The following is a 24,294-nucleotide window of genomic DNA, read 5'->3' on the forward strand; positions in this document are numbered from 1 at the left end:
GTTAGATTGGACAGGGGGAGCCTTTTTTCTTAGATGGTGATGGCTAGCATGAGGGGACATAGCTTTAAATTGAGGGGTGAGAGATATAGGACAGATGTCAGAGGTAGTGAAATGCCCTGCCTGTAACAGTAATAGCCTCGCTGACATGAACGGCATTTAAATGGTCATTGCGTGGACATGTGGATGATAATGGAATAGTGTAGGATAGATGGGCTTCAGAATGGTTCCACAGGTCGGTGCAACATCGAGCTGAAGGGCCTGTACTGTGCTGTAATGTTCGATGTTCTAGGCCTTTCCCCACTGGGCTTGGCAGTACCTGCCCCAAGCTTTAGTGTGTCACTCAGCATGTGGTCCTGGATGTTGCAATGTGCCAGTCTGCAACACTCGGTTGCTCTGAAGACCAACAGGTTTCAGTCACACCAAAGAGTGACTTTCACCGAGTTGATGGTTCTCCAGGCGCAGTCAAAGTCTGTTTCGGCATGTGTCCCTGGGAACAGACCGCTGAACACAGAGTCCTGCATCACGGAGCTGCTCGGGATGACACTCAACAAAAACCCCTGCATCTTTTTCCAGGCTTTCTTTCCAATGGCACATTCCAGAAGGAAAGGTGTGACAGTCTCTACTCACTGCAGCCCCTTACAGGACAGTGTGTGTGGTGGTGCAGAGAGTCTGGGCATATGCGAAGGATCTCACAGGCCTAGAAAGGAGGTGCTGTTGAAGGATTTTGAACAGTTAGGAGCTATATTAAAAAGCAGAGGGTCCAAGGTAACATATCTCTGGATTACTACCTGAGCCACAGGAAAACTGGCAGAGGGTAACCAAGAAATCTGAATTCGTAAATACGAATGTGTGATTCAAAGATTGGTGTGAGTGAAATGACTATCAATCTGATGGACACTGCACCCAGTACTGTGATAGGAGCTGTTCTGATGGGATAGGCTTCATTTGAACTATGCTGGGACTAGTAACCTAGTGAACTGAGTAACGAGTCCTATAGAGACCATTTTAATCTAATTAGTCAAGGGAAGGGTTCGAGAAACAGGAAATGTAGGATTACAAAACAAGAAGAAATAGCAGCATTACGAGACAATGTAACAATACTCAGTGGGTACGGGAAAGGACAGAGTATACAGAAATCGAAAAAATCAGAAATTATGCTCAAAAGTGGAAAATATGGAAAAAAGGCAAAATGAATAGTTCTTTACTTGAATGCATATAGTATTTGGAACAGAATAAATTATGTTGTGAACCTTGAAAGGATGCAGAAAAGATTTACAAGGATGTTGCAGGGGTTGGATGGCTTGAGCTTTAGGAAGAGGTTGAATAGGCTGGGACTATTTCCCTGGAGTGTCGGAGGCTGGGGGTGAATTTATAGAAGTTTAGAAAATCATGACAGCATGGATAGGGTGAACAGCCAAGTTTTTTTCCCCAGGTTAGACAATCCAAAACTACAGGGCATGGGTTTAAGGTGAGAGAAGGAAGATTTAAAAAGGACCTAAGGGGCAACTATTTCACTCAGAAGGTCATGGGGTGAACTGCCAGAGTAAGTGGTGGAGGCTGGTACAATTACAACATTTCAAAGGCATCTGGATGGACATCTGAATAGAAAGGGTTTAGAGGGTCGGGGCCAAATGCTGGCAAATGGGACTAGATTCATTTAGGATATCTGGTTGGTATGGATGAGTTGGACCCAAGGGTTTGTTTCCATGCTGTACAGCTCTATGACGTTAATTAAATGTCCAAATGCAGTTTAATAGAGGATAAGACCTGATAGCGATTACAGAGACATGATTACAAGGAGATCAAAACTGGGAACTAAATATTCAGGGGTATGTGACTTCCCAAAAGGACAGTCAGGAAGGGAAGGATAGTGGGGTAGCATTGTTGGTACAGGATGGACTAGGATAGTAAGAAACGATCTTGGATAGGAATATGTGGAATCCATACCGTTAGAGATAAGAAATAAAAAGGGGAAGAAGACACTGGAAGGAGTAGTCTATGGGCCCCCGAACAGTCACTATATGGTGAGACATAGGGTAAATCAAGAGATAATGAGGGAATGTAACAAAGGCAGTGCTTAGGTCATGAGTGACTTTAATCTTCATGTAGATTGAGATTCTGAGGCTGGCAGAGGAAGATGAGGAAGAATCCATAAAGTGTATTCAGGTCAGTTTCCCAGAACAATATGTTATGACTCTAACCAGGGTCCTGGCGTTGTATAATAAGGCAGAGTTAATAAATGATGTCTGAGAAAAAGATTTCCAAGGAAATACTGACCACGACACAGTTAAACTTAGAATTCAGTTCAGAGGGAAGTAGTTTGGTTGGAAACTGTCTGAAACTTAAATGTTGACAATTACAAAAGAATGAGAGTGGAGCTGGCTGGAATAGTCTCAGAAAGAAATTTAGCAGCAAACATGGATTAGGACATAGAACATAGAACATGGAACATTACAGCGCAGTACATGCCCTTCGGCCCTCGATGTTGCGCTGCCCTGTCATACTAATCTGAAGCTCATCCCACCTACTCTACTCCATGTATGTCCATATGCCTGTCCAATGACGACTTAAATACACTTAAACTTGGCGAATCTGCTACCGTCGCAGGCAAAGCATTCCATACCCTTACTACTCTCTCAGGAAATGGCAGACATTCCAGAGAGTTATTTGTGGCTCACAGAAAATATATATTCCAGTGAGAATGACCAGTTCTTCCAAACTCCAGTGAATGTCCTTCTCATAAACTGAATCTCTTTTCATCTGTCAGTCCTGCCATCCCAGTCTGCGAAACCTTCCTCGCAACCCGATGCACCTACCAGCTTAGATTCAACGGCTGGTGTACAAGGACACCCAGGTCTGGTTTTCCACTCATTTTTCCATTCTATCGCTATTCAGTTAATAAGCTGCCTTTCTGTTTTCATGACCAAAGTGGATAACCTCATATTTGTTCACATTGTATTTTATCTGCCATGCATTTACCCACTCACTCAACTTTTCCAAATTACACTGAAACATCTCAGCAACTTCTTCGCAGTTTACGCACCCACCCAGCTTTGTCTCATCTGAAAACCAGGAGATATTTTGTTAAAAATCACACAACACCAGGGTCGGGTCCAACAGGTTTATTTGGAAGCAAAAGCTTTCAGAGCACTGCTCCTTCATCAGGTGGTTGTGGAGTATAAGATCATAGGACACAGAATTTATAGCAAAGGTTCACAGTGTGATGTAACTGAAATTATATATTGAAAATGGCCTGGATTGTTTGTGAAGTCTCTCATCTTTTAGAATGACCATGTTGGTTTCAGTTCTTTCAGATGTAAATCCCAGAACTTTCTTAAAGCTACATTCTCAAGTGAACTTTAACAATAGGTGCCATGTTGGCCCAGATAATGTATTGAAGGTGTGAGGTCTCCTGTATGAGGCTTGTGCCCCAATGTTCAGACTGATTCTAATCTAAAAAGGGGATTTACAGAATCTTACATGGATTCATACAGTTTTTGTAAAACAAAATATAATTCTGCAAGTACAAATTCACCCCATGTTTGTGTGTGTGTGTATATGTGCGGGGTGGGGGGTGTGAGTGTCTGTGAGAGTCAGTGTGTGTGTGTGTGTAAAGGAGTATAAGTCTGTGAGAGGGTGTGTGTGTGAGTGTGGGATTGTGGGAGTGTGATTTTTTTTTTACTTTGTGCACCCCAGTCCAACATTGGCACCTCCAAATCATGGAGATATTTAGTTTCCTCATCTGAATCATTCATAAATATTGTGAATGGCTGGGTTCCAAGCACTGATCCCTGTGGTATCCCACCAGTCATTGGCTGTTACTGAGAACATGACCTGATGATTCCAACTCACAGCTTGAACCATCTCACAATAAAGGGTTACACAGTTAAAATGGAGGTTCCAAGTTCAGACTGCAACATTCACCAGATATGGCCAGAAAATACATTTATTCTAATATACGAATGACTATCTGAGGCCTTTCTCTGACAAAGAATTGCTGTTAATTTATAGAGCTCCTCATAACTTGTTTTGGACAGGATTGAATTATTTCTCTTCAAATAGAAACGCCAGTGGGTCATGCTCCATCGATGCTATGCAAATTCAGCTTTGTCACTCTTCAGTGTTTGGAGTTTTCCCTCAGGATTTCATGTTCTGGGCGTAGAGTGAGAAATGGAAGCACAGAGAAATCTCAGCTCCAGACTGGGAAACACATGAAGAGGTGGAGGATGGGACTGGGGGATGGGGGTGGCGTTTGATTGAGGCAGGGAGTAAATAAAGGAAGGAGAGACACAAGAGAAATACTTATTATTGTAAATTTCTGGCATTTGTTGGGTATATTTACAGTCTAACTGGGATTTTACAAAGTCCAGTCTGGAAAGTCAATGACACACTTACTGACAATCTGTTTCAGACCTACAAACTCTGAACTCTGACCCTGACCCTAACCCCAGGGTCAGGTCATTGTGATGTCATGGATGATATGACCCTGAAGCCACACCTCTTTTTTGCTTCAGATCCGAAATGGAGCAGATCCTCAGAGACTGGTCTACATAGCCAGTCCTGAAGAAAGGATAAAGTTTCTCAGTGTATTTATTCCCAGTGAAGGTGTGGAGATGGGACTTGGTGTCCACGTTGTAAAATGAAACTGTCCCAGATTCATAACTGAGATAAACTCCCACCTTCCTGGGGATCTGACCAACAGGGAAAAGGGATTGAGGACAGGAGTTGATAAAAAATTGATCCTTAAACAGTCCAATGGTCCAGAATCCATTCTCCGGGATCAGACTGACCCGTCTCTTCCTCTCCACAGACTCTGAGGCTACTCCCAGTCTCCAATACTGATTCCTCTCCACCTCCACCTCCCAGTAATGTCTCCCCGATGTGAATCCCTTTGATCCTAAGACAGAATGACTGTATGTAAACCTCTTCCCAGTGTCAGGGAGACTCCTCCGTTCCCGGATCAAACTCAAACTCTTCAGATCCTGAGAAACCTCGAGCCGTGGATTTGTTGTTTCCACATCCAGGGTCACAGAGACTGGGAGAAAAAAAGCAGAATTAGAGACAGTCCCTGGGGGTCAGAGAGAGTGAGTGAGTGTGTGTTGGGGAGGAATGCTGTCTATAGGTGGTGGCTGTGTGGGTGTGTGTGGGAGGATACGTGCAGAGGTACTTGTGTGCTTGTGCTGGGGGTGTTTTGTGAGTGTAGGGGCATGTATATTTGTGGGGGTTGTTCGGGGATGTTTGCATATGTGTTGGGGGCTATATATGCATGTGGTATGAATGTTGGCGTTTGGGTGTGTGTGGGATGAAGATGAGGTATGGGTGTGTGGGGTGCAGGATGTATATTTGTTGGGAGTGTTGTGTGTGTATGGTGTGTGTGCAGGAGTTGTGTGCTTGCACTAAGGATGTTTTTATGAGCACAGGTTATGTTTGTGTACGTGCTCATGTGGATATGAATGTGAGGAGGGATGGATTTTGGGTGGGCAATGAATGTGGATCTTGATTGTGACCCGAATACTACAATTTTAAAAGAATTGAAAAATAAACAATTCTAATTCATCTCACTCATGTCTCCAAAAAATGTCTAAATCCACTGTTTTAATGTTATTCCAGCCTTATTCCAGATTTTTCTCTGAGTTTACACCCAATGGGATATAGCTCCAGCTGCCTCAGTGAGAACAAGCTCCTGTTTGTGGGAGTCCCACTGTCATTCATTATTTTCCAATATCATGGGGGAGTGAAATGGGTTTTCACAAAATTGGAAGCGGAATTGCGATACCAATTAAACTTCTGAATTCCAATGTCATTGAAAGGAATTCAGCTGGCACTGGTTAGACTGAAGTCAGGACGATTGGCAAAGAGCTTTATTGAAACAGTGGGGACAGGTCAGAGAATGTTCACTCGGTCGGTTCCTGGAATGAAGTAGTTCCCTTGTGATGGAAGGATTCAGGCTGGGGCTGTACTCATTGGAGTTTAGAGGAACGAGAGGTTCTTATTGAAGTGTATAAGATGGTGAAGGTGTTGACAGAGTAGACATTGAGAGGCTGTTTCCCATCGTGGGGGAACCTGGAACCAGGGACAGAGTTTCAAAGTAAGGGCCCTGCCAATTAACATGGAGATGGGGAGGGATTTTGTGTCTCGGGATCATTAATCTTTGGAATTCTCTCCCCCTTGGGAGCAGCGGAGCCCAGATCATTGAATATATTCGAAGCTGAGTTAAACAGGTTTTTGATCAATGAGGGAGTTGAAGGTTGTGGGAGTCAGGCAGGAAAATGGAGTTAAGGTCACAATCAGATCAGCCGCCACCTTTATGAATGACAGGGCAAGCTCTCAGGGTCACTCCTGCTCCTGTTTCTGATGTACAATGTTCACATGGGATTTTCACATGGGCATTGTTTTGAGTTGTCAGCTTTTGAGTTTCTTTCCTTCTTGCCAGTTAAAATATAAGTTAAAATCTTACCTTCACAGTCACAAATTCTCTTCCACTCTGGAAACAGAAACAATAAATACAATGAACAACTTGCTGTGATATGAAGCAGAAATAATTCAACAGAAAAAAATCTCTTGACATTTTAAAATATGACAGGTAGTCTTTAAGTGGCATTGCTCATTACAGATTGGAAGTTCAGAGTTGAAGTTTTATGACCACTGCTGAGGTGGGGATCTCCATTCCAGACATTTCTGGACTCACTTCAGTAAAAAGAGCCCCGAAGTGTTAAGGCAGTGGTGGGTCGGGGTGTGTGTGTTGGGAGTTAGGGGATGGGGTCAGTGCAGTGGGAAAGTCTGTGACATTGTTACTTCAACTTGTATCGATGTTCTCATGTCTCATTGGTAACCCTGTTGCAGGATCAGCAGCCAAAGAGGTTTCACTTCTGTGATGAAGATTTGGATATTTTTGTTGGAATTAGTTGGGGATTTGGGTTCTAAATGAGAAGTAAATGGGTTTTTAATTTTCAAGAGTGGCTTTTATTAAATGCCTGAAACTCACTTCGTTTAACAGCAGGTAAAAACAGCATTTACAAGAAATCATGTGACTTAAGCTAACTGACTCGGTAAGCGACCTGGTGAGTTAGTTGCTGTAGTTCTTACTAAGTTCTGCTTTTCTAACCCAGAGAGAGAGAGGCCAAAGGCTAGAGAAAGATTTAATTCAGAAGGTCCATTCCAGCAGATGTGCTGTTAGTTGCCACAAATTCATCAAACTCACTGGAAAAAACCCTGAATTTTTCTCTCAGGAATCTTACAGGGATCTGAATCATGTGGGCTGTGGTGAGAAATCTTCGAGAATCCAGCGAGGTCTTTCTCTGGGCTAAGAGGTTAGCACTGCTGCCTCACAGCACCAGGGTCCTGGGTTTGATTCCTGCCTGTCTGTGTGGAGTTTGCACATTCTCCCCGTGTCTTGTGGGTTTCCTCCAGGTGCTCCAGTTTCCTCCCACAGTCCAAAGATGTGCAGGTCAGGTGAATTGGCTATGCTAAATTGCCCACAGTGTTAGGTGTGTTAGTCAGGGGTAAAAATATAGGTTGGGTGGGTTTCTCTTCAAAGGGGCAGTGTGGACTTGTTGGGCCGAAGGGCGTGTTTCCACACTGTAAAGAATCTAATCTAATCTAATCAGTGTCAGGAGCAACCAGCGGCATTTTCAAACAGAGTTCAAACATAGCATCAAGACGAGATTCTGTCTATTAATGAGCTGAACCTCTTAGTGCTCCCTCACATCACACCTACCTGGATGCTCACAGCATCCTTGTCTTGCCTTGTCTTTTAGTGCATTGGTGCACCATCCAGACCCTAAAATCTCTCCGCCTTGCTGTATTGATTTACAGTTTAGTGCAGACACAGCCAGGCTGCGGGTCATCTCTGTCAGTCAGGATCAGTCCAGGTGATGGCCATCTTGCTGTATGACATGGCACTACACCAATCTCTCACCTACAGAATGTACCAGCTGCCTGCAGGGCAAACACACTGCATCATTTTTCACCCAAATGGCCATGTCTGTGGGGATGAGTGGGGGCAGGTAGTTCTTCATTGAATCCAGGGAGTAGGGAGGGGGTTGGTCTCAGTCAGTGGAGCTCAGTACTGTCAGTTCAGGGCAGGGTCTGCACACAATGCAGAGGCCAGGCCACATTCAACCATCTCCTTTGAGGCAGTGACAGTTAGGGGCTCTGTCTGAGTACAGTCATAGACTCAGAGAGTAATTCAGCATGAAAACCTGCCCTTCGGCCCAAACTGGCCCATGCTGACCATGGTGTCCACTCAGCTAGTTCCAATTGCCCACATTTCGTCCATATCCCTCTAAAACATTCCCATCCATGTACCAATCCAAATGCTATTTTTTAAATGTTGCTTTCTACCTGCCTCAATCACTTTCTCTGGCAGCCCATTCCACACATGCACCATTCTCTGTGTGAAGAAGTTGCCCCTCAGATCCTTCTTCAATCTTTCACCTCTCACCTTAAATATATGCCCTCTAGTTTTCAATCCCCCATCCCTGGGAAAAAGACTATCTGCATTCATCCTATCTATGAGCCTCATGAATTCGTACACCTCAATTAGGTCACCTCTCATTCTCTTACATTCTAAGGAATAAATCCTATCTTGCACAACCTCTCCCTATAACTCAGGAGTCCTAGTCCTGGCAACATCCTTGTAAATCTTCTTTGCACTCTTTCCAGTTTAACTGTGTCGTCCCTACAACAGGGTGACCAAAACTGTACACGATACTCCGAGTGCAGCCTTCCAATGACCTTTAGAACTGTAACATAATGTTCCAACTCTGATACTCAATACCTCAACCAATGAAGGCCAGCAGCTAAATGCTTTCTTCACCACCCTGTCTACCTTGACGCCACTTTCAGCAAACTATGTATTTGTACTCCTAGGTCCCTCTGTTCCACAGCACTCAGCAGGACCTTACCATTTACTGTATAAGTCCTACCTCATAGAATCCTTGCAATGTGGAAACAGGCCCTTCGTCCCAGCAAGTCCACATCGCCCACCCAGATCCATTCCCTATTACTCTACATTTACCCCTGACTAATGTGCTTTTAGCCTATCCTTGAGCACTATGGCCAATTCACCTGACCTGCACATCTTTGGACTGTGGGAGGAAAGCGAAGCACCCGGAGGAAACCCACACAGACATGAGGAGAATGTGCAAACTCCACACAGTTGCCCGAGGCTGGAATCGAACCTGGGTCCCTGGTGCTGTGAGGCAGCAGTGCTAACCACTGAGCCACCTCAGTTTGGCATTAGAAAGTGTAGCACCTCACATTTCTCTGTATTGAATTCCATTTGCCAATCCTCAGCCCACTTCCCCATCTGACCAAGATCCCTCTATAATTTTTTGATAATCTTCCTCACTATCAATGATACCTCCTAATTTTGTATCATCCACACTTACTAATCATGCCTTGTATATTCACATCTGGATCATTTATGTAAATAACAAATAACAAAGGTCCCAGCACCAACCCCTGTAACACACCACAGGCCTCCAGTCCGAGAAACAACCTTCAACCATCACCCTCTGCTTCCTATCATCAAGCCAATTTTGAATCCAATGTGACCTAATCTTCATGACTAGCCTGTCGTGCAGGATCATGTCAAAGGCCTTACTGAAGTCCAGATAGACAACATCCATTACCCTATCCTCATTTATCCTCTTGGTTACCTCTTCAAAAAACTCTACAAATATTTGTCAGACGTGACTTCCTGTGCACTAATCCATGCTGACCAGCCCTAATCAGACCTTCACTATCCAAACATTGGTTGATCTTGTCCCTCAGTATCCTCCCCAAAAACATGCCTACCACTGATGTCAGGCTCACTGGCCGGTAGTTCCCTGGCTTGTCTTTGTTACCTTTCTTAAACAATGGAACTATGTTAGCCACCCTCCAGTCTTCCGGAACTACACCAGAGGGTAAAGATGAAGCAAAAATCTCTGCAAAGGCCTCTGCAATTTCTTCCCTAGCCACACACAACATCTGAGGATGGACTTGATCATGCCAAGGGGATTTATCCACCTTAATGTGCTGGAAGGCTGCAAACACCTCCTCTCTGGTAGTATGTGGCATTAATGGGCGGCACGGTGGCACAGTGGTTAGCACTGCTGCCTCGCAGCGACAGAGATCCGGGTTCATTTCCCGCCTCAGGCGACTGACTGTGTGGAGTTTGCACGTTCTCCCCGTGTCTGCGTGGGTTTCCTCCGGGTGCTCCGGTTTCCTCCCACAGTCCAAAGATGTGCAGGTCAGGTGAATTGGCCATGCTAAATTGCCCGTAGTGTTAGGTAAGGGGTAAATGTAGGGGTATGGGTGGGTTACGCTTCGGCGGGTCGGTGTGGACTTGTTGGGCCGAAGGGCCTGTTTCCACACTGTAAAGTAATCTATGTATGTGGTCCAAAACATTCCCGTTTGTTTCCCTTATCTCCTTAGCATCCAATAATCTCTACTCAATAAACACTGAGGAGAAATATTCATTAAAGTTTTCCCCCATCTCCTGTGTCTTCACACAGAGATGTTCATGCTGATCTTTGAGGGGACCTATTCCCTCCCTAGCTACCCTCTTACTCTTAATATAGCTACAGAAACTCTTGGGATTATCTTTAACCTTATCTGCCAGATCCATCTCATCTCCTCTTTTTGTTCTGATTTCCCTCTTAACTGTGCTCTTACACATTTTACAGTCATTTCGGGATTCACTTGAGCCCAATAACTTAAACTCAAAGGATGCCTTCTTCTTTTTCCTAACCAGAGCCTCAATATTCCTTGTCAGCCTGGGATCCCTGAACCTGCCAGCTTTTCCCATCACCCTAACAGGGATAGACTGTCCCTGGACTCTTGATATCACACTCTGAAAAGCCTCCCATTCACCACTCATTCCGTTTCCTTCAAACAGACTCACCCAATCAATCACTGCTAGATCCTGCGTAATGGCCCCAAAATTGGCCTTGCTTCAGTTTAGCACTTTAACCTGTGGACTTCTCCCATCTTTCCCCATAATTATGTTAAAACTGAGAGTATTATGGTCACTGAACCCAAAGTGCTTTCAGTCAGATACTGGAGGCATTTGCCTGACCTCATTTCCTAAGAGGAGGTCCAGTGTTGCACCCTCCTGAGTGGGACTCTCTACATGTTGATTTTGGAAATTTTATTGGACACATTTGAAAAATTCCACCATGTCCAGGCCTTTTACGCTTTGGGTGGCCCAGTCAATACAGAGGAAATTAGCATCTCCAAGTAATACTATTCTGATATCCCTACAGGTACCTGCAATCTTACTACACATCTGCTCCTCTACTACCTGCTGGCTACTTGGAGTCTATAATACAGTTCCACTAGAGTGACCATACCCCTATTGTTTATAAGTTTTAACAATATGGCTTAATTTGATGGCCCCTTAAGAATATCCTCTCTAAGTACTGTTGTTGTGTTCTCCCTTATCAAAAGGGTAACTCCCCTTCCTCACTTACTTGTCCTTCTGTCACACTTATAAATTCTGTATCCTGGAACACTGAGCTGCCAGTTCTGCCCTTCTCTCAGCCATGTTTCTGCTATGGCTATAATATTCCAGTTTCCAATCCATGCTCTGAGTTCATCTGGATTAGAGTGGTGCTGGAAAAGCACAGCAGTTCAGACAGCATCCAAGGAGCAGGAAAATCGATGTTTTGGGCAAAAGCCCTTCATCAGGAATACAGGAATCAGAAATCTGAGCTCATCTGCCTTACCAGTCAGGCCTTGTGTGTTGAAATAAATGCATGTTAAATCAAATATCTTTTCCCTCCCTTTCCTGTGCCCATTGCTTGCTCTTGATGGCTGTGTATTTTGCTCTGACTTCTCAATGGCCTCTCTCTTATTCAGAGTCCCTACACCCCTGACCAACTAGCTTAAACCCTCCTGGGTAACTCTAGCAAACCTCCCCAACAAGGATAGTGGACCCCTCTGGTTCAAGTGTAACCTGTCCTTCTTGTACAAGTCACCTCTATCCCAAAAGAGATCGCAATGATCCAAGAACTGAAAACCCTGCCCCCTGCACCAGCTCCTCAGCTGGCCTAGCGTTCTATTTCGATCTTCACTGAGGCATGGCACTGGGAGTAACATGGAGTTCACGACTCTTGAGGTCCTGCTTTTTAACTTCTTACCTAACTCCCCTATACTCATTCTGCCGGACACCATCCCTTTGGCACAATGACCTCTGGCAGTTCATCCTCCCCCTCCAGAATGTTCTGCAACCGCTCAGAGACATCCTTGACCCTGGCACCAGGGAGGCAACACAATATCCTGTTTCTGTAGCCACAGAATCTCCTGTCTGACCCCTCACAATTGAGTCTCCTGTCAGTGTCAGACTGGGGAGAGAGCCACAGTCAGTCCTATCGGACCACTGTAAGCAGTGAAGGGACTCACACAGTGTCAGTCAAGGAGCTGGAAGGAGAGTGGCTGGACTCTGGGCAGTCTTTACCTGGGGATCACCATCAAAATCAATTGAGGGTGGAGAGTAGTCAGTCCTGGGGGTCTGTACATTGGCAGGAGGGCATAAGGAAGGCTGGAGTGGAAAGGGGTCACTACATTGATAGGGAGTGGGGTACTTGACATGTGGGATGTGGACAGCAGCATGTTCTGAATTGGGAACAGGATAGTGACAGGGAGGAAAGCTGTCCTGGAGGGGGTAGTACAGAATGGAAACGTTATAGGGCAGGAGTTATTGACAGTGCCCACCACTGTGATGGTACAGGATCATGGTGAGAATCAATGTTGGGGCTCAGGGGGCAAGGAGGAAAACCAAAGGCTGAGTTCTATGTGGCAAGTGACCACATGGGGATGGGTGGGACTGGGCTGTCTGGGTATAGCAAGGTGAAAGGGAATGTAGAGGCTCGCGGGGAGGGGACAGAGGGGTTGTACCTGACAATTAGGCCAGGTCTGGGGGCTATGGGGTACAGCCCGAGCTGCAGTCACTGCCATCACCTGCCGTCTGCTCAAAGTGACCAACAACTAGAAGGTGTCTGGGTCAATGCCCTGGGTATTTGGAGACAGTGCCACTTTGAGGGGCAAAAGCACGGACTTCACTTCTGCTCAACAGGAGAACATTGAAGAAGCAAAAGAACCAACTATGGCATTACAGAATGCAGCTTCATCACATTTGCAATCCTATCATCGTGCATGTGAGATACGTGCAGTGGGAAACACTTTGGGGTCCACATGCTGGTTACTTGCCATGGCAACCAGGTCATTAGTCCTTGCACATTGCACATGGACATCTCAATGAAGGAGAGTTAATCACCACCGACTTTACCAGAGGTGGCTATGAGCCACAATCGATACAGGACAGGCAGCACTTCCCAAGGTTCTGGGGGCCTGGAACCAGTTCCCTCTCCATCTGCCCTGCACTGAGGGTATTGCACTGTATGTTACTGTGTGTAAATGATGACTTTCATGGATGATGCTGTGCTGGGATGAGAAGGGTTCAGAGCACATGGTGCCCTCCTGATATACAGCAATGTGTTTGTCACTGAGCCAGCAGAGAGTCTGCACCAAGTAGGTGCCGATCACAAAGTGACTCCATAAAGCCATTTGTGGCCTTCATTGTCAGGGAGCCTCATGTCTCATTGTCTGGGAAGTGTGTGCAGTTGGTGTCTGCAGGGGAAGGCAGCACTGACTCTGTTCCAAACTGGGAACCTGTTCTGTTCCTTACATTCCCAACATGGATAATTTCCAGCCAGATGGATGGATCCAGACAGAGGTGGGATGCTGCTCACAGCAGTTACTTTGCTCAGAAGGAGGAGCAGGAACACCAGGAGTGATCCTGGGAATAACAGTGATCCTGGGAACAGCAGTGATCCTGGGAATAACAGTGATCCCAGGAACAGCAGTAATCCTGGGAATAAGAGTGATCCTGGGAACATCAGCAATCCCAGGTACAGCAGTGTTCCCGGGAACAGCAGAAATCCCGGGGATAGCAGTGATCCCAGATAAAGCAGTGGTCCCGGGAACAGCAGGGTTTGTGGGAACAGCAGCTGCCTCAGAGGGCAAACGGCCTCCAGTTCAGGAAGAGGTTACAACTGCAGGGTCCTGAGACATTAAGGCCCGAGTCTTTCACCCTCAGTTCTATTTCCTCAGGATGAGCAAGGCGCAATGTCAATGCAGCCACTGTCTGTCCTGGGACCTCGTGACTGAATTGTCCCAGCTGCTGGATCGGGCCCTGAGAGCTGAGGAAGTGGGGACCCATCCTCTCCTGGTTCCTGAGAAGGGGACAGCTGTGTGGAACCTTGATATGTTTGGCTTATTCCAGGGGGCCACTGGGGATCTGTGCGGGATCTCTCAGTCACCCACCCACAAATGGATCAGTGCCATCTGTACAAGATCTCAGCAGTTCCTCTCGTTTCCCCACGTCAAGGTCAGTCCTTCAGCCCAGGCAGTAGGAGTCAGGAACATCGCTGTCTTCCCCCAGGTACAGGGCAACATCAGCTGTAGTCATGTCCCATTGAGAGGGCGATATGACAATGCAGTGGAGTTCATCAATAGGAAGTGCTTCCAATCCATTAATATACAGATTATCCGGAATCACCAGTCCCACTTCCTGAAGGTGTGTCCCCAGTACCCTGGAAGCTGCCATGGTTTCTACACCCTGGAGCACTCTCATGTCCCTGCTGTGTCTGAGGGCCCAGATGCCCTACAAGCTGGTTCCTGGAGACAAGGGCTAGCCACTGTGGTCCTGGCTGATGACACCATTGTTCAACCCCCTGACTGAGGTGGACAGATGTAGAATGTCAGGCCATGTTTCAACCAGGGCCATGGCAGAGCAGACAAAAGGCGACTTGGAACAGTCTGGGTGGTGGGAGGGGGGCTGCAAAATCCTCCAGACAAAGACCACCATCCTAGGGTACTGTACTCTGCACAATCGGAGCAGGCAGTAAGGGAACGTGCTACCTGCTGAAGACCGGGATGTATGAGAGCAGTTGTCCAAGGAGGAAGATCAGGATACTGTGAGGGTCAGAGTTCAGCAACATCAGATGCTCCAGTCCAGACGGGATTTGATTGACACCCATGCCAGAAGATGAGAACTAGATGCTGGAAACAATCCTGAACGGTAATAAAGTTGTTGATCATCATACAAGCATTTTGTTTGTATTTTGGGGGCGAAAGTCTTCAGTTGATAAGATGGTGTGAGAAACCACGCTCGACCTCAGAGGGAGAAACCTTCCAAGAAATCTGGCAAAATTCCCACTTTGCCAAAGTATAAAAAAGTTCAGATTTTACAGTTCAATGAGAAAAGTTTGTGAATTATCTTTTGTTTGTGTCTTGGTGGGGGAGAGGAAGAAAATCACATCAAGTGAATGCATAGAAATTCACTGCAAGGAACATTTGTTTTGCAATTTGTCAATTAAAGATTAAATAAGAAGTGGTACTTCACTGGGATTCAGTCTTTTCAAAGAATATTGCTGGGAAAACGCTAATTATTTTTTGCTTTTCGTGGGACTACTTTCACTTGAGGTTCAGAGGTGACCTTATAGAAGTTTGCAAAATAGTGAGAGGTTTAGATGGGGTTGTCCTTCCCCTAGGATGGGGGATTTCACGACTAGGGGGCACATTTTAAGGTGAGAGGAGAGATATTTAAAGAAGACATGAGGGGTAAATTTTTTACACAGAGTATTTGTGTGTGGAAAGAACTTTCTGAGGAAGTGGTGGTTATCGGTGCAATTACAACACCTAAAAACCATGTGGATTATTAGATGAATTGAAATGGTTTGGAGGGAAATAGGCCAGAAGCAGGCAGGTGGGACTAATTTGGTTTGGGATTTTGTTTGGCATGGAATAGTTGGAAGAAGGGTCTGTTTCCGTGCTGTATGACTCTCTGACTCTATGATTATGACTCTATGAGAAGATCTTTCCAAATCATTGTATATGTACAGCGTTTTTTCTTATTTGTGTAATAGCCTTATGTTCTTTCATTAAAATACATAAACAGCTTCTTATGAATATGTTCAGTGACTGACCTCCATTGTAACTACAGCAAAGATACAAAGTTTGGTCAATCACACTAAGTTTGACTCTGCGATACACTGGAATCAGAATAATGTGGGTGCTTTTGATGGGACAGAATGCCATTGTGTTTAAGAGGAGCTGTGAATCTTTAAAGAAGTAAATATGTTGGCGCACTGGACATAAAAACAAAAAGGTTGTTGAGTGGTCTATTACATGGGTTAGTCATTCAAAATGGTTTCAACTGTTGCTGAGACTTGTCTATGAGCAGAAACTATAACAGTGGATTATTAGAAACCTTTGACGAAGGCTAATCTGAGAGTTAGCATTTAAATTGAAAGTAAATTGAAATTGAGATAAAAATAGAAACTTGTAAGGATGAGATACTTAAAATGATTATCCGGCATGTAAAGTTAAAAAAGGAAACCAGAAATGGATGCATTAATTACTAGAATTACCTCTATTTCCATGAGAAAATTTTAAAAATCTTGAATTGGAAGTAAAAGACAATGAAAGAGGAATTAGAAGAGAGGAAAAACAAAAACAAAAGTCAATGGAAAAGGTAAAGAACGAAGAGAACAATAGAAAGGGAGGAGAAAGAACCGGAAACACAAGGGGCACCAATCAAAACGGAAAGAATTGCAGATGCTGAAAATCAGAACCAAACACAGAAAATGCTGGAAAACCTCAGCAGGTCTGGCAGTACCTGTGAAGAGAAATCAGAGTCAGTAACCCTTCCTCAGAACTGGGGCAATAATAAAACTTGTACTGGCTAAACAGGAGAAAGCTAGAGCAGTAGAAAGGGAAATGGAATTTAAAAAGCTTGTACGCCAAACTGCCTGAGAAATCAGACAATATAGTTTGTTCAGAGAAATTTTAGAGGAAAGGATAAAGAAGAGATAGTAACGTGGAGGATAATTCTGATTTCCATGAGGGAATAAATTCAACTAGCAAATAATGCGGGAAAGATTGAAACTGACCATTTGGCACAAAGAATAAAAAAAGCATGGTGAAAGGCTGCAGAGCTCGAGATGCAGAGAGATCTGGGTACCTTAGCGAATGTATCACAGAAAGTTAGTGACAGATAAAGCAAATAATCAAGAAAGCTAACAGAATGTTATGTTTTATTTCGAAGAGAATTGAATGCAGGAGTAAGGAGAGTCTGCTTCTATTATGGAGGACATTTGTGATACTGTCGAGAGTGTGGTGCTGGAAAAGCACAGCAGGTCAGGCAGCATCTGAGGAGCAGAAGAATCGATGTTTCAAGCATAAGCCCTTTTCAGGAATGAGGCTGGTGGGCCGGGAGGCTGAGAGATACATGGAAGGGAGGTGGGGCTGGGGGGTAGGTAGTTGGGAATGTGATAAGTAGATGAAGGTGAGGGGAGAGGTGATGGGTTGGAGAGGAGGGTGGAGCAGACTGGTGGGAAGGTGATGTAATTTAAAAAAAAAATCTTTTATGTCCAATATGGTGGAGATAATTTTTAAAAAAAGATTTTTTAAAGATTGGTGATACTACATCGTGCTTATGAAAGGATGCTAATGTGTTGGAAGCAATTCAGAGAAAGTTTAAACTTTATTGCTGGAACAGCACAGCAGGTCAGGCAGCATCCAGGGAACAGGAGATTCGACGTTTCGGGCACAGGCCCTTCTTCAGGAATGAGAGTGTTCAGCAGGAGAAGATAAAAGGTAGGGAGGAGGGACTTGGAGGAGGGGCGTTGGAAATGTGATAGGTGGAAAGAGGTCAAGGTGAGGGTGATAGGTCGGAGTAGGATGGAGGCGGAGAGGTCAAGAAGAAGACTGCAGGTCAGGAAGGCGGTGCCGGGCTGGAGGGATTCGGCTGAGACAAGGTGGGGGGAGGGGGGATGAAGAAACTGGTGAAGTCCAAGTTCATCCCCTGTGGTTGGAGGGTTCCCAGTCGGAAGATAAGACGCTCCTCCTCCGACCGTCGCGTTGTTGTGGTTTGGCGGTGGATGAGTCCAATGACCTGCATATCCTCGGTGGAGTGGGAGGGGGAGTTGAAATGCTGTGCTACAGGGTGGTTGGGTTGGTTCGTCCGGGTGGCCCAGAGGTGCTCTCTGAATCGCTCCGCAAGTAGGCGGCCTGTCTCCCCAATATAGAGGAGGCCACATCAGCTGCAGCGGATGCAGTAGATGATGTGGGTGGAGGTGCAGGTGAATCTGTGGCGGATATGGAAGTTTCCTTTGGGGCCTTGGAGAGAAGTGAGGGGGGAGGTGTGGGCGCAAGTGTTGCACCTCCTGCGGTTGCAAGGGAAGGTGCCGGGAGTGGAGGTTGGGTCGGTGGGGGGTGTGGATCTGACAAGGGAGTCGCGGAGGGAGTGGTCTCTACGGAAAGCTGATAGGGGAGGGGAGGGAAATATATCCTTGGTGCTGGGGTCTGTTTGGAGGTGGCGGAAGTGACGGCGGATGATGCGCTGTACATGGAGATTGGTGGGGTGGTAGGTGAGGACCAGTGGGGTTCTGTCCTGGTGGCGGTTGGAGGGGCGGGGCTCAAGGGCGGAGGAGCGGGAAGTGGAGGAGATGCGGTGGAGGGCACCGTCGACCACGTCGGGGGGGAAATTGCGGTCCTTGAAGAAGGAGACCATCTGTGTTGTACGTATTTTGAACTGGTCCTCCTGGGAGCAGATGCGGCGGAGACGAAGGAATTGGGAGAATGGGATGGCGTTTTTACAGGGGGCAGGATGGGAGGAGGTGTAGTCCAGGTAGCTGTGGGAGTCGGTTGGTTTGTAGTAGATGTCCGTGTTGATTCGGTCGCCTGAGATAGAAACAGAAAGGTCTAGGAAGGGGAGGGAGGAGTCCGAGACTGTCCAGGTGAATTTGAGGTCGGGGTGGAAGGTGTTAGTGTAGTGGATGAACTGTTCAACCTCCTCGTGGGAGCACGAGGTAGCGCCGATACAGTCATCAATGTAGCGAAGGAAAAGATGGGGGGTGGGGCCAGTGTAGTTGCGGAAGATGGATTGTTCCACATACCCTACGAAGAGGCAGGCATAGCTGGGGCCCATGCGGGTGCCCATGGCTACTCCTTTTGTTTGGAGAAAGTGGGAGGATTGGAAAGAAAAGTTGTTCAGGGTGAGGACCAGTTCGGTCAGTCGAAGGAGGGTGTCGGTGGAAGGGTACTCGGTGGTACGGCGGGAAAGGAAGAAGCGGAGTGCTTTGAGTCCTTCATGATGGGGGATGGAGGTGTACAGGGACTGGATGTCCATGGTGAAGATGAGGCGTTGGGGACCGGGGAAGCGGAAATCCTGGAGGAGGTGGAGGGCGTGGGTGGTGTCACGAACGTAGGTGGGGAGTTCTTGGACTAATGGGGACAGGACCGTGTCGAGGTATGCCGAGATGAGTTCGGTTGGGCAGGAGCAGGCTGAGACGATGGGTCGTCCGGGGCAGTCAGGTTTGTGGATTTTGGGCAGGAGGTAGAAACGGGCGGTGCGGGGTTGTGGGACTATGAGGTTGGAGGCGGTGGATGGGAGGTCCCCTGAGGTGATGAGGTTATGGATGGTCTGGGAGATGATGGTTTGGTGGTGGGGGGTGGGGTCATGGTCAAGGGGACGGTAGGAGGAGGTATCTGCGAGCTGGCGTTTGGCCTCAGCGGTGTAGAGGTCAGTGCGAGATAGACTACACTTGTATCCTCCTGAGTTTCAAAAGGTTAAAAGAGACGTAACTGAAATATATAGGATCCTGAGAGGACTTAACCAGGTGGATGTAGAATAGATATTTCCTCCTGTGGAAGAATCTAGAATGAGGGGTCATAGTTCAAAAATAATGCATCACCCATTTAAGAGAGAGATGAGGATTTTTTTCTCTCAGTGGGCTGATGGTCTTTGTAATTCCCTTCCTCAAGGGGAAGTGGATGTCTAATCTTTAAGAGCATAAGAACTGGGAGCAGCAGTAGGCCATCTGGCCCTTCGAGCCTGCTTCGCCATTCAGTAAGATCATGGCTGATCTTTTGTTGTCTCAGCTCCACTTACCTGCCCTCTCCCCATAACCCTTCATTCCTTTACTTATAACAAAAATTACCTCTCGTAGCTTTCAAAACATTTACTGAGGGAGTCTCAATGACTTCACTGGGCAGGGAATTCCACAGATTCATAACCCTCTGGTGAAGGAGTTCCTTCTCAATTCAGTCCTAAATCTGCTCCTCCTAATTTTGAGGCTGTGCCCTCTTGTCCCGGCTTCACCTGTCAGTGGAAACATCCTCTCTACTTCTATCTTATCTATTCCCTTCATAATTTTATATGTTTCTATAAGATCACCACTTATTCTTCTAAATTTCAATGCGCATAATCCCAATCTACTTCAGTCCCTCCTCATAAGCCAACCCCCTCAACTCCGGAATCAACCAAGTGAACCTCCTCTGCACCCCCTCCAGGTAAGGAGCCCAAAACTGTACACAGTATTCTGGGTGTGGCCTCACCAGCACCTCGTACAGCTGTAACATTCCCTCTCTGCTTTTAAACTCAACCTCTTTTGCAATGAAGGACAACATTCCATTTGCCTTCTTAATGACCTTTTACATCTGCAGACCAACCTTCAGTGATTCATGCACAAGGACACCCAGGTCCCTCTGCACAGCAGCATGCTGCAATTCTTTACCATTCAAGTAATATTCATTTTTACTGTTACTCCTAACAAAATGGATGACTTCATATTTATTAACATTACACTCCATCTGCCAGACCTTTGCTCACTCAATAGACAATAGACAATAGGTGCAGGAGTAGGCCATTCTGTCCTTCGAGCCTGCACCACCACTCAATATGATCATGGCTGATCATCCTTAATCAGTACCCTGTTCCTGCCTTATCTCCATAACCCTTGATTCCACAATCCTTGAGATCTCTATCCAACTCTTTCTTAAATGAATCCAGAGACTAAGCCTCCACTGCCCTCTGAGGCAGAGCATTCCACACAGCCACCACTCTCTGGGTGAAGAAGTTTCTCCTCATCTCTGTCCTAAATGGTTTACCCCGTGTTTTTAAGCTGTGTCCTCTGGTTCGGCACTCACCCATCAGCAGAAACATGTTTCCTGCCTCCAGAGTGTCCAATACTTTAATAATCTTATATGTCTCAATCAGATCCCCTCTCAGTCTTCTTAACTCAAGGGTATACAAGCCCAATCTCTTCAGTCTTTCAGTGTAAGGTAATCCTGCCATTCCAGGAATTGACCTCTGAACCTATGCTGCACTCCCTCAATAGCCAGAATATCTTTCCTCAAATGTCTTTACTCATTTAAACTACGTATGTCCCTTTGCAAAGTTTCACAGTTCTCTGCTGAGTTTGCTCTGCCACTCATCTTAGTGTCATCCACAAATTTTGACACACTACACGTGGTCCCCAACTCCAAATCATCTAGATAAATTGTGAATAACTACAGAGTCAACACTGATCCCTGAGGCACAACATTAGTCACTGATCGCCAACCAGAAAAGCCCTAATCATCCCCACTCTTTGCTTCCTGTTATTTAACCAATCCTCTATCCGTGCTAATCCATTGCCTATAGCACCTTGCGTCATTATCTTATGCAGCAGCCTTTTGTGCGGCACCTTGTCAAATGTCTTTTGGAAATTTAGATACACCACATCTACTGGGTCCCCATTGTCCATTGTGCTTGCAATGTCTTCATAGAATTCCAGTAGATTAGTTAAGCATGACCTGCTTTTCATGACCCATGTTGTGTTTACCCAATGGGACAATTTCTATCGAGATGCCTTGCTATTTCTCCCTTGCTAATAGATTCAAGCATCTGCCCCACTACAAAAGTTAAACTAACCAGTCTATAATACCCCATCTTCTGTCTTCCTCCTTTTTTAAATAGTGGCATTATATTTGCTGTTTTCCAATCGGCTGGAACAAATATCAAACACCTACAAATATCAAAAAGTCAAGAAATATTAGATCTGGCTGATACCTATGATATCTCAAACACGCAGTTCCATGTGAAGAAATGGTCATATGGGAATCAATATGGAAATTGAAGGAAAAGAAAATTTGAGGATGAAATGTTCATTTTAAGGTGCAAATTTGGTTTCCAAAATATTAAAGTAGAAAAGCTGGGATATAAAAGTGATGTAAATAAAATATCTTCTAAAAACTGCTAATCTCTCTAATATACAAAGGAATTGGTGTTCTCTGTAATATAAACAGAAACTGCTGATCCCTACATGATAGACTGGGATACCTGCTCACATTTATACTAAAGACGGCTGTTCTATATGATATATGCAGGGTGTCGTAGTTAGACTGGGCTTTTTGAAAGCTTTTGCAGCAAGTTAATTGGGAGACCTGCTGCAGTAATGGAAACATCTGAAGAATCTCCAGAAAAGAATTTATCAGGAAAGGAAATAGGGTTTAAAAGATGCAGCAGTGGTACAGGTGAAGCATGTCCCCTCAGCCTCCGAGGGGTGGAGAGAAGATTCAGGACAGGCAAGTAAATTCTTACCTGAGGATTGATAAAGAGAATCAGATCACTGAAGGTTCCAAGTATTTTCTTGCAAAGGGAGAAGTATTTCATTATTCCTTTAATCATGGAAGTAAGCTAGTAAAGATATTATGAGACACTGGAGCACATCATATCGTCAGAGAGTCATAGAGACGTACAGCACGGAAACAGATCCTTCGGTCCCACTTGTTCATGCTGACCAGATATCCTAAACTAATCAGTCCCATTTGCCAGCACTGGGCCCACATCCCTCTAACCGTTCCGTTTCATATCCCCATCCAGATGCTTTTTAAATGCTGTAACTGTACTAACCTTCACCACTTCCTCTGGCAGCCTATTCCATACACGCACCACCCTCTGTGTGAAAAAGCTGCCCCTGAGGTCCCTTTTATATTTTCATCTCTCACCCTAAACCTATACCCTCTAGTTCTGGACTCCCCGTCCCCATGGAAAATACCTTGTCTATTTATCCTATCCTCATGATTTTATAAATCTCTGTCAGGTCACCCCTCAACCTCTGACTCTCCAGGGAAAACAGCCCCAGCCTATTCAACCTCTCCCTGTAGCTCAAATCCTCCAACCCTGGCAACATCCTTGTAAATCTTTTCTGAACCCTCTCAAGTTTCACAACATCTTTCCGATAGGAAGGAGACCAGAATTGCAAACAATATTCCAAAAGTGGCCTAACCAATGTCCTGTACAGCCAGAACATGACATCCCAACTTCTGTACTCAATGCTCTGACCAATAAAGGAAAGCATACCAAACACCTTCTTCACTATCCTATCGACCTGCGACTCCACTTTCAAGGAATTATGAACCTGTACTCCAAGGTTTCGTTGTTCAGCAATAGTCCCCAGGTCCCTATTAAGTGCATAAGTCCTGCTCTGATTTGTTTTTCAAAATGCAGCACCTTGCATTTATCGAAATTAAACTCCATCAGCCACTCCTCAGCCCATTGGCCCATCTGATCAAGATCCTGTTGTAATCTGAGGTAACCTTCTTCGCTGACCACTACACCTCCAATTTTGGTGTCATTTGCAAACTTATTAACTCTACCTCTTATGTTCCCATCTAAATCATTATATCAATAATATAAATTAGCTGCTGATTTTGGATAATGATTCATTTATCCTTCAAAGAGTGGTTAATGAAGAAAATAAAAGTAACTGGATGTGTACAAAGAGATTACAAACTAGTTTGGTTATGTGGGGTGGACCAAAGATAATTTAGTGTGATGTAAACTGTGGGATTTGTATGTATAATTTTTAATGATATTTGGGATGAACTTGGATTTGTTTTTTGAGTTAATAACCAGTAGGTGCATCTTGAAGTTAGTAGTTGTAAGTATTCCAGTAGCCATGGTGATTTCTTTTAAAATTAATTTTGAAGCCTGGCTCTAGAGTGAATGGATTTGTCCCCTGATGGACTTCTGTTGATTTTTGATTGTTTGTCATCTGGCATGGTAAATTATTGGGTTTCCCAGTTTTGTGAGGGAGTTCTGCAATCTACTTTTTAAAGCTTAGTGGAGTTGCCCTTAACTGAGTGAAAGTTTTAGTTTCACTTTTAACTTTGGGTAATGATTTAGCCCTGGCAAGACCTTGGCATGGGGGGGCTGTAGATGACAGTGCTCCTTAGTGGGGAATGATAAGAGTTAGTGCATTTGATTATATTGGATAAGAAGTTTGTGTTACTCCAAGACCTGAAATTTTGGGATAAGAACACGTTAGAGATTATTTAAGCTGAATATATTGAAGCTTAGAGAGGTGGCAGATAGAGGAAGAAGCAACATTTGCAACATTTAAGAGGCATTTGGGTGGGTACATGAATAGGAAAGGTTTGGAGGGATATGGGTCGTGTGCTGGCAGGAGGGTTGGG

The 24,294-nt window shown here is 45.3% G+C and overlaps 1 protein-coding gene across 5 annotated transcripts in view; it reads right to left on the minus strand.

Moving 5' to 3' along the window:
* Nucleotides 1-3,107: 3,107 nt before the first annotated feature.
* The window catches only part of LOC122541328 (butyrophilin subfamily 3 member A1-like), a 160,500-nt gene continuing 139,313 nt past the window's right edge, over nt 3,108-24,294 (minus strand). For all 5 annotated transcript variants that reach the window (XM_087979248.1, XM_087979247.1, XM_087979251.1 and 2 more), the window contains 2 exons: nt 6,458-6,484; nt 3,108-5,035 (listed from right to left, as the gene is read on the minus strand). In XM_087979248.1, the coding sequence (XP_087835374.1) occupies nt 4,470-5,035; nt 6,458-6,484 (593 nt within the window). In that variant the 3' untranslated portion in view covers nt 3,108-4,469. The remainder of the gene's footprint in view (nt 5,036-6,457; nt 6,485-24,294) is intronic.

Source organism: Chiloscyllium plagiosum, unplaced genomic scaffold, assembly GCF_037043375.1.
Source record: "Chiloscyllium plagiosum isolate Xiang-an unplaced genomic scaffold, Cpla_swu_hap1 HiC_scaffold_35, whole genome shotgun sequence".
NCBI classification, from domain to species: domain Eukaryota; kingdom Metazoa; phylum Chordata; class Chondrichthyes; order Orectolobiformes; family Hemiscylliidae; genus Chiloscyllium; species Chiloscyllium plagiosum.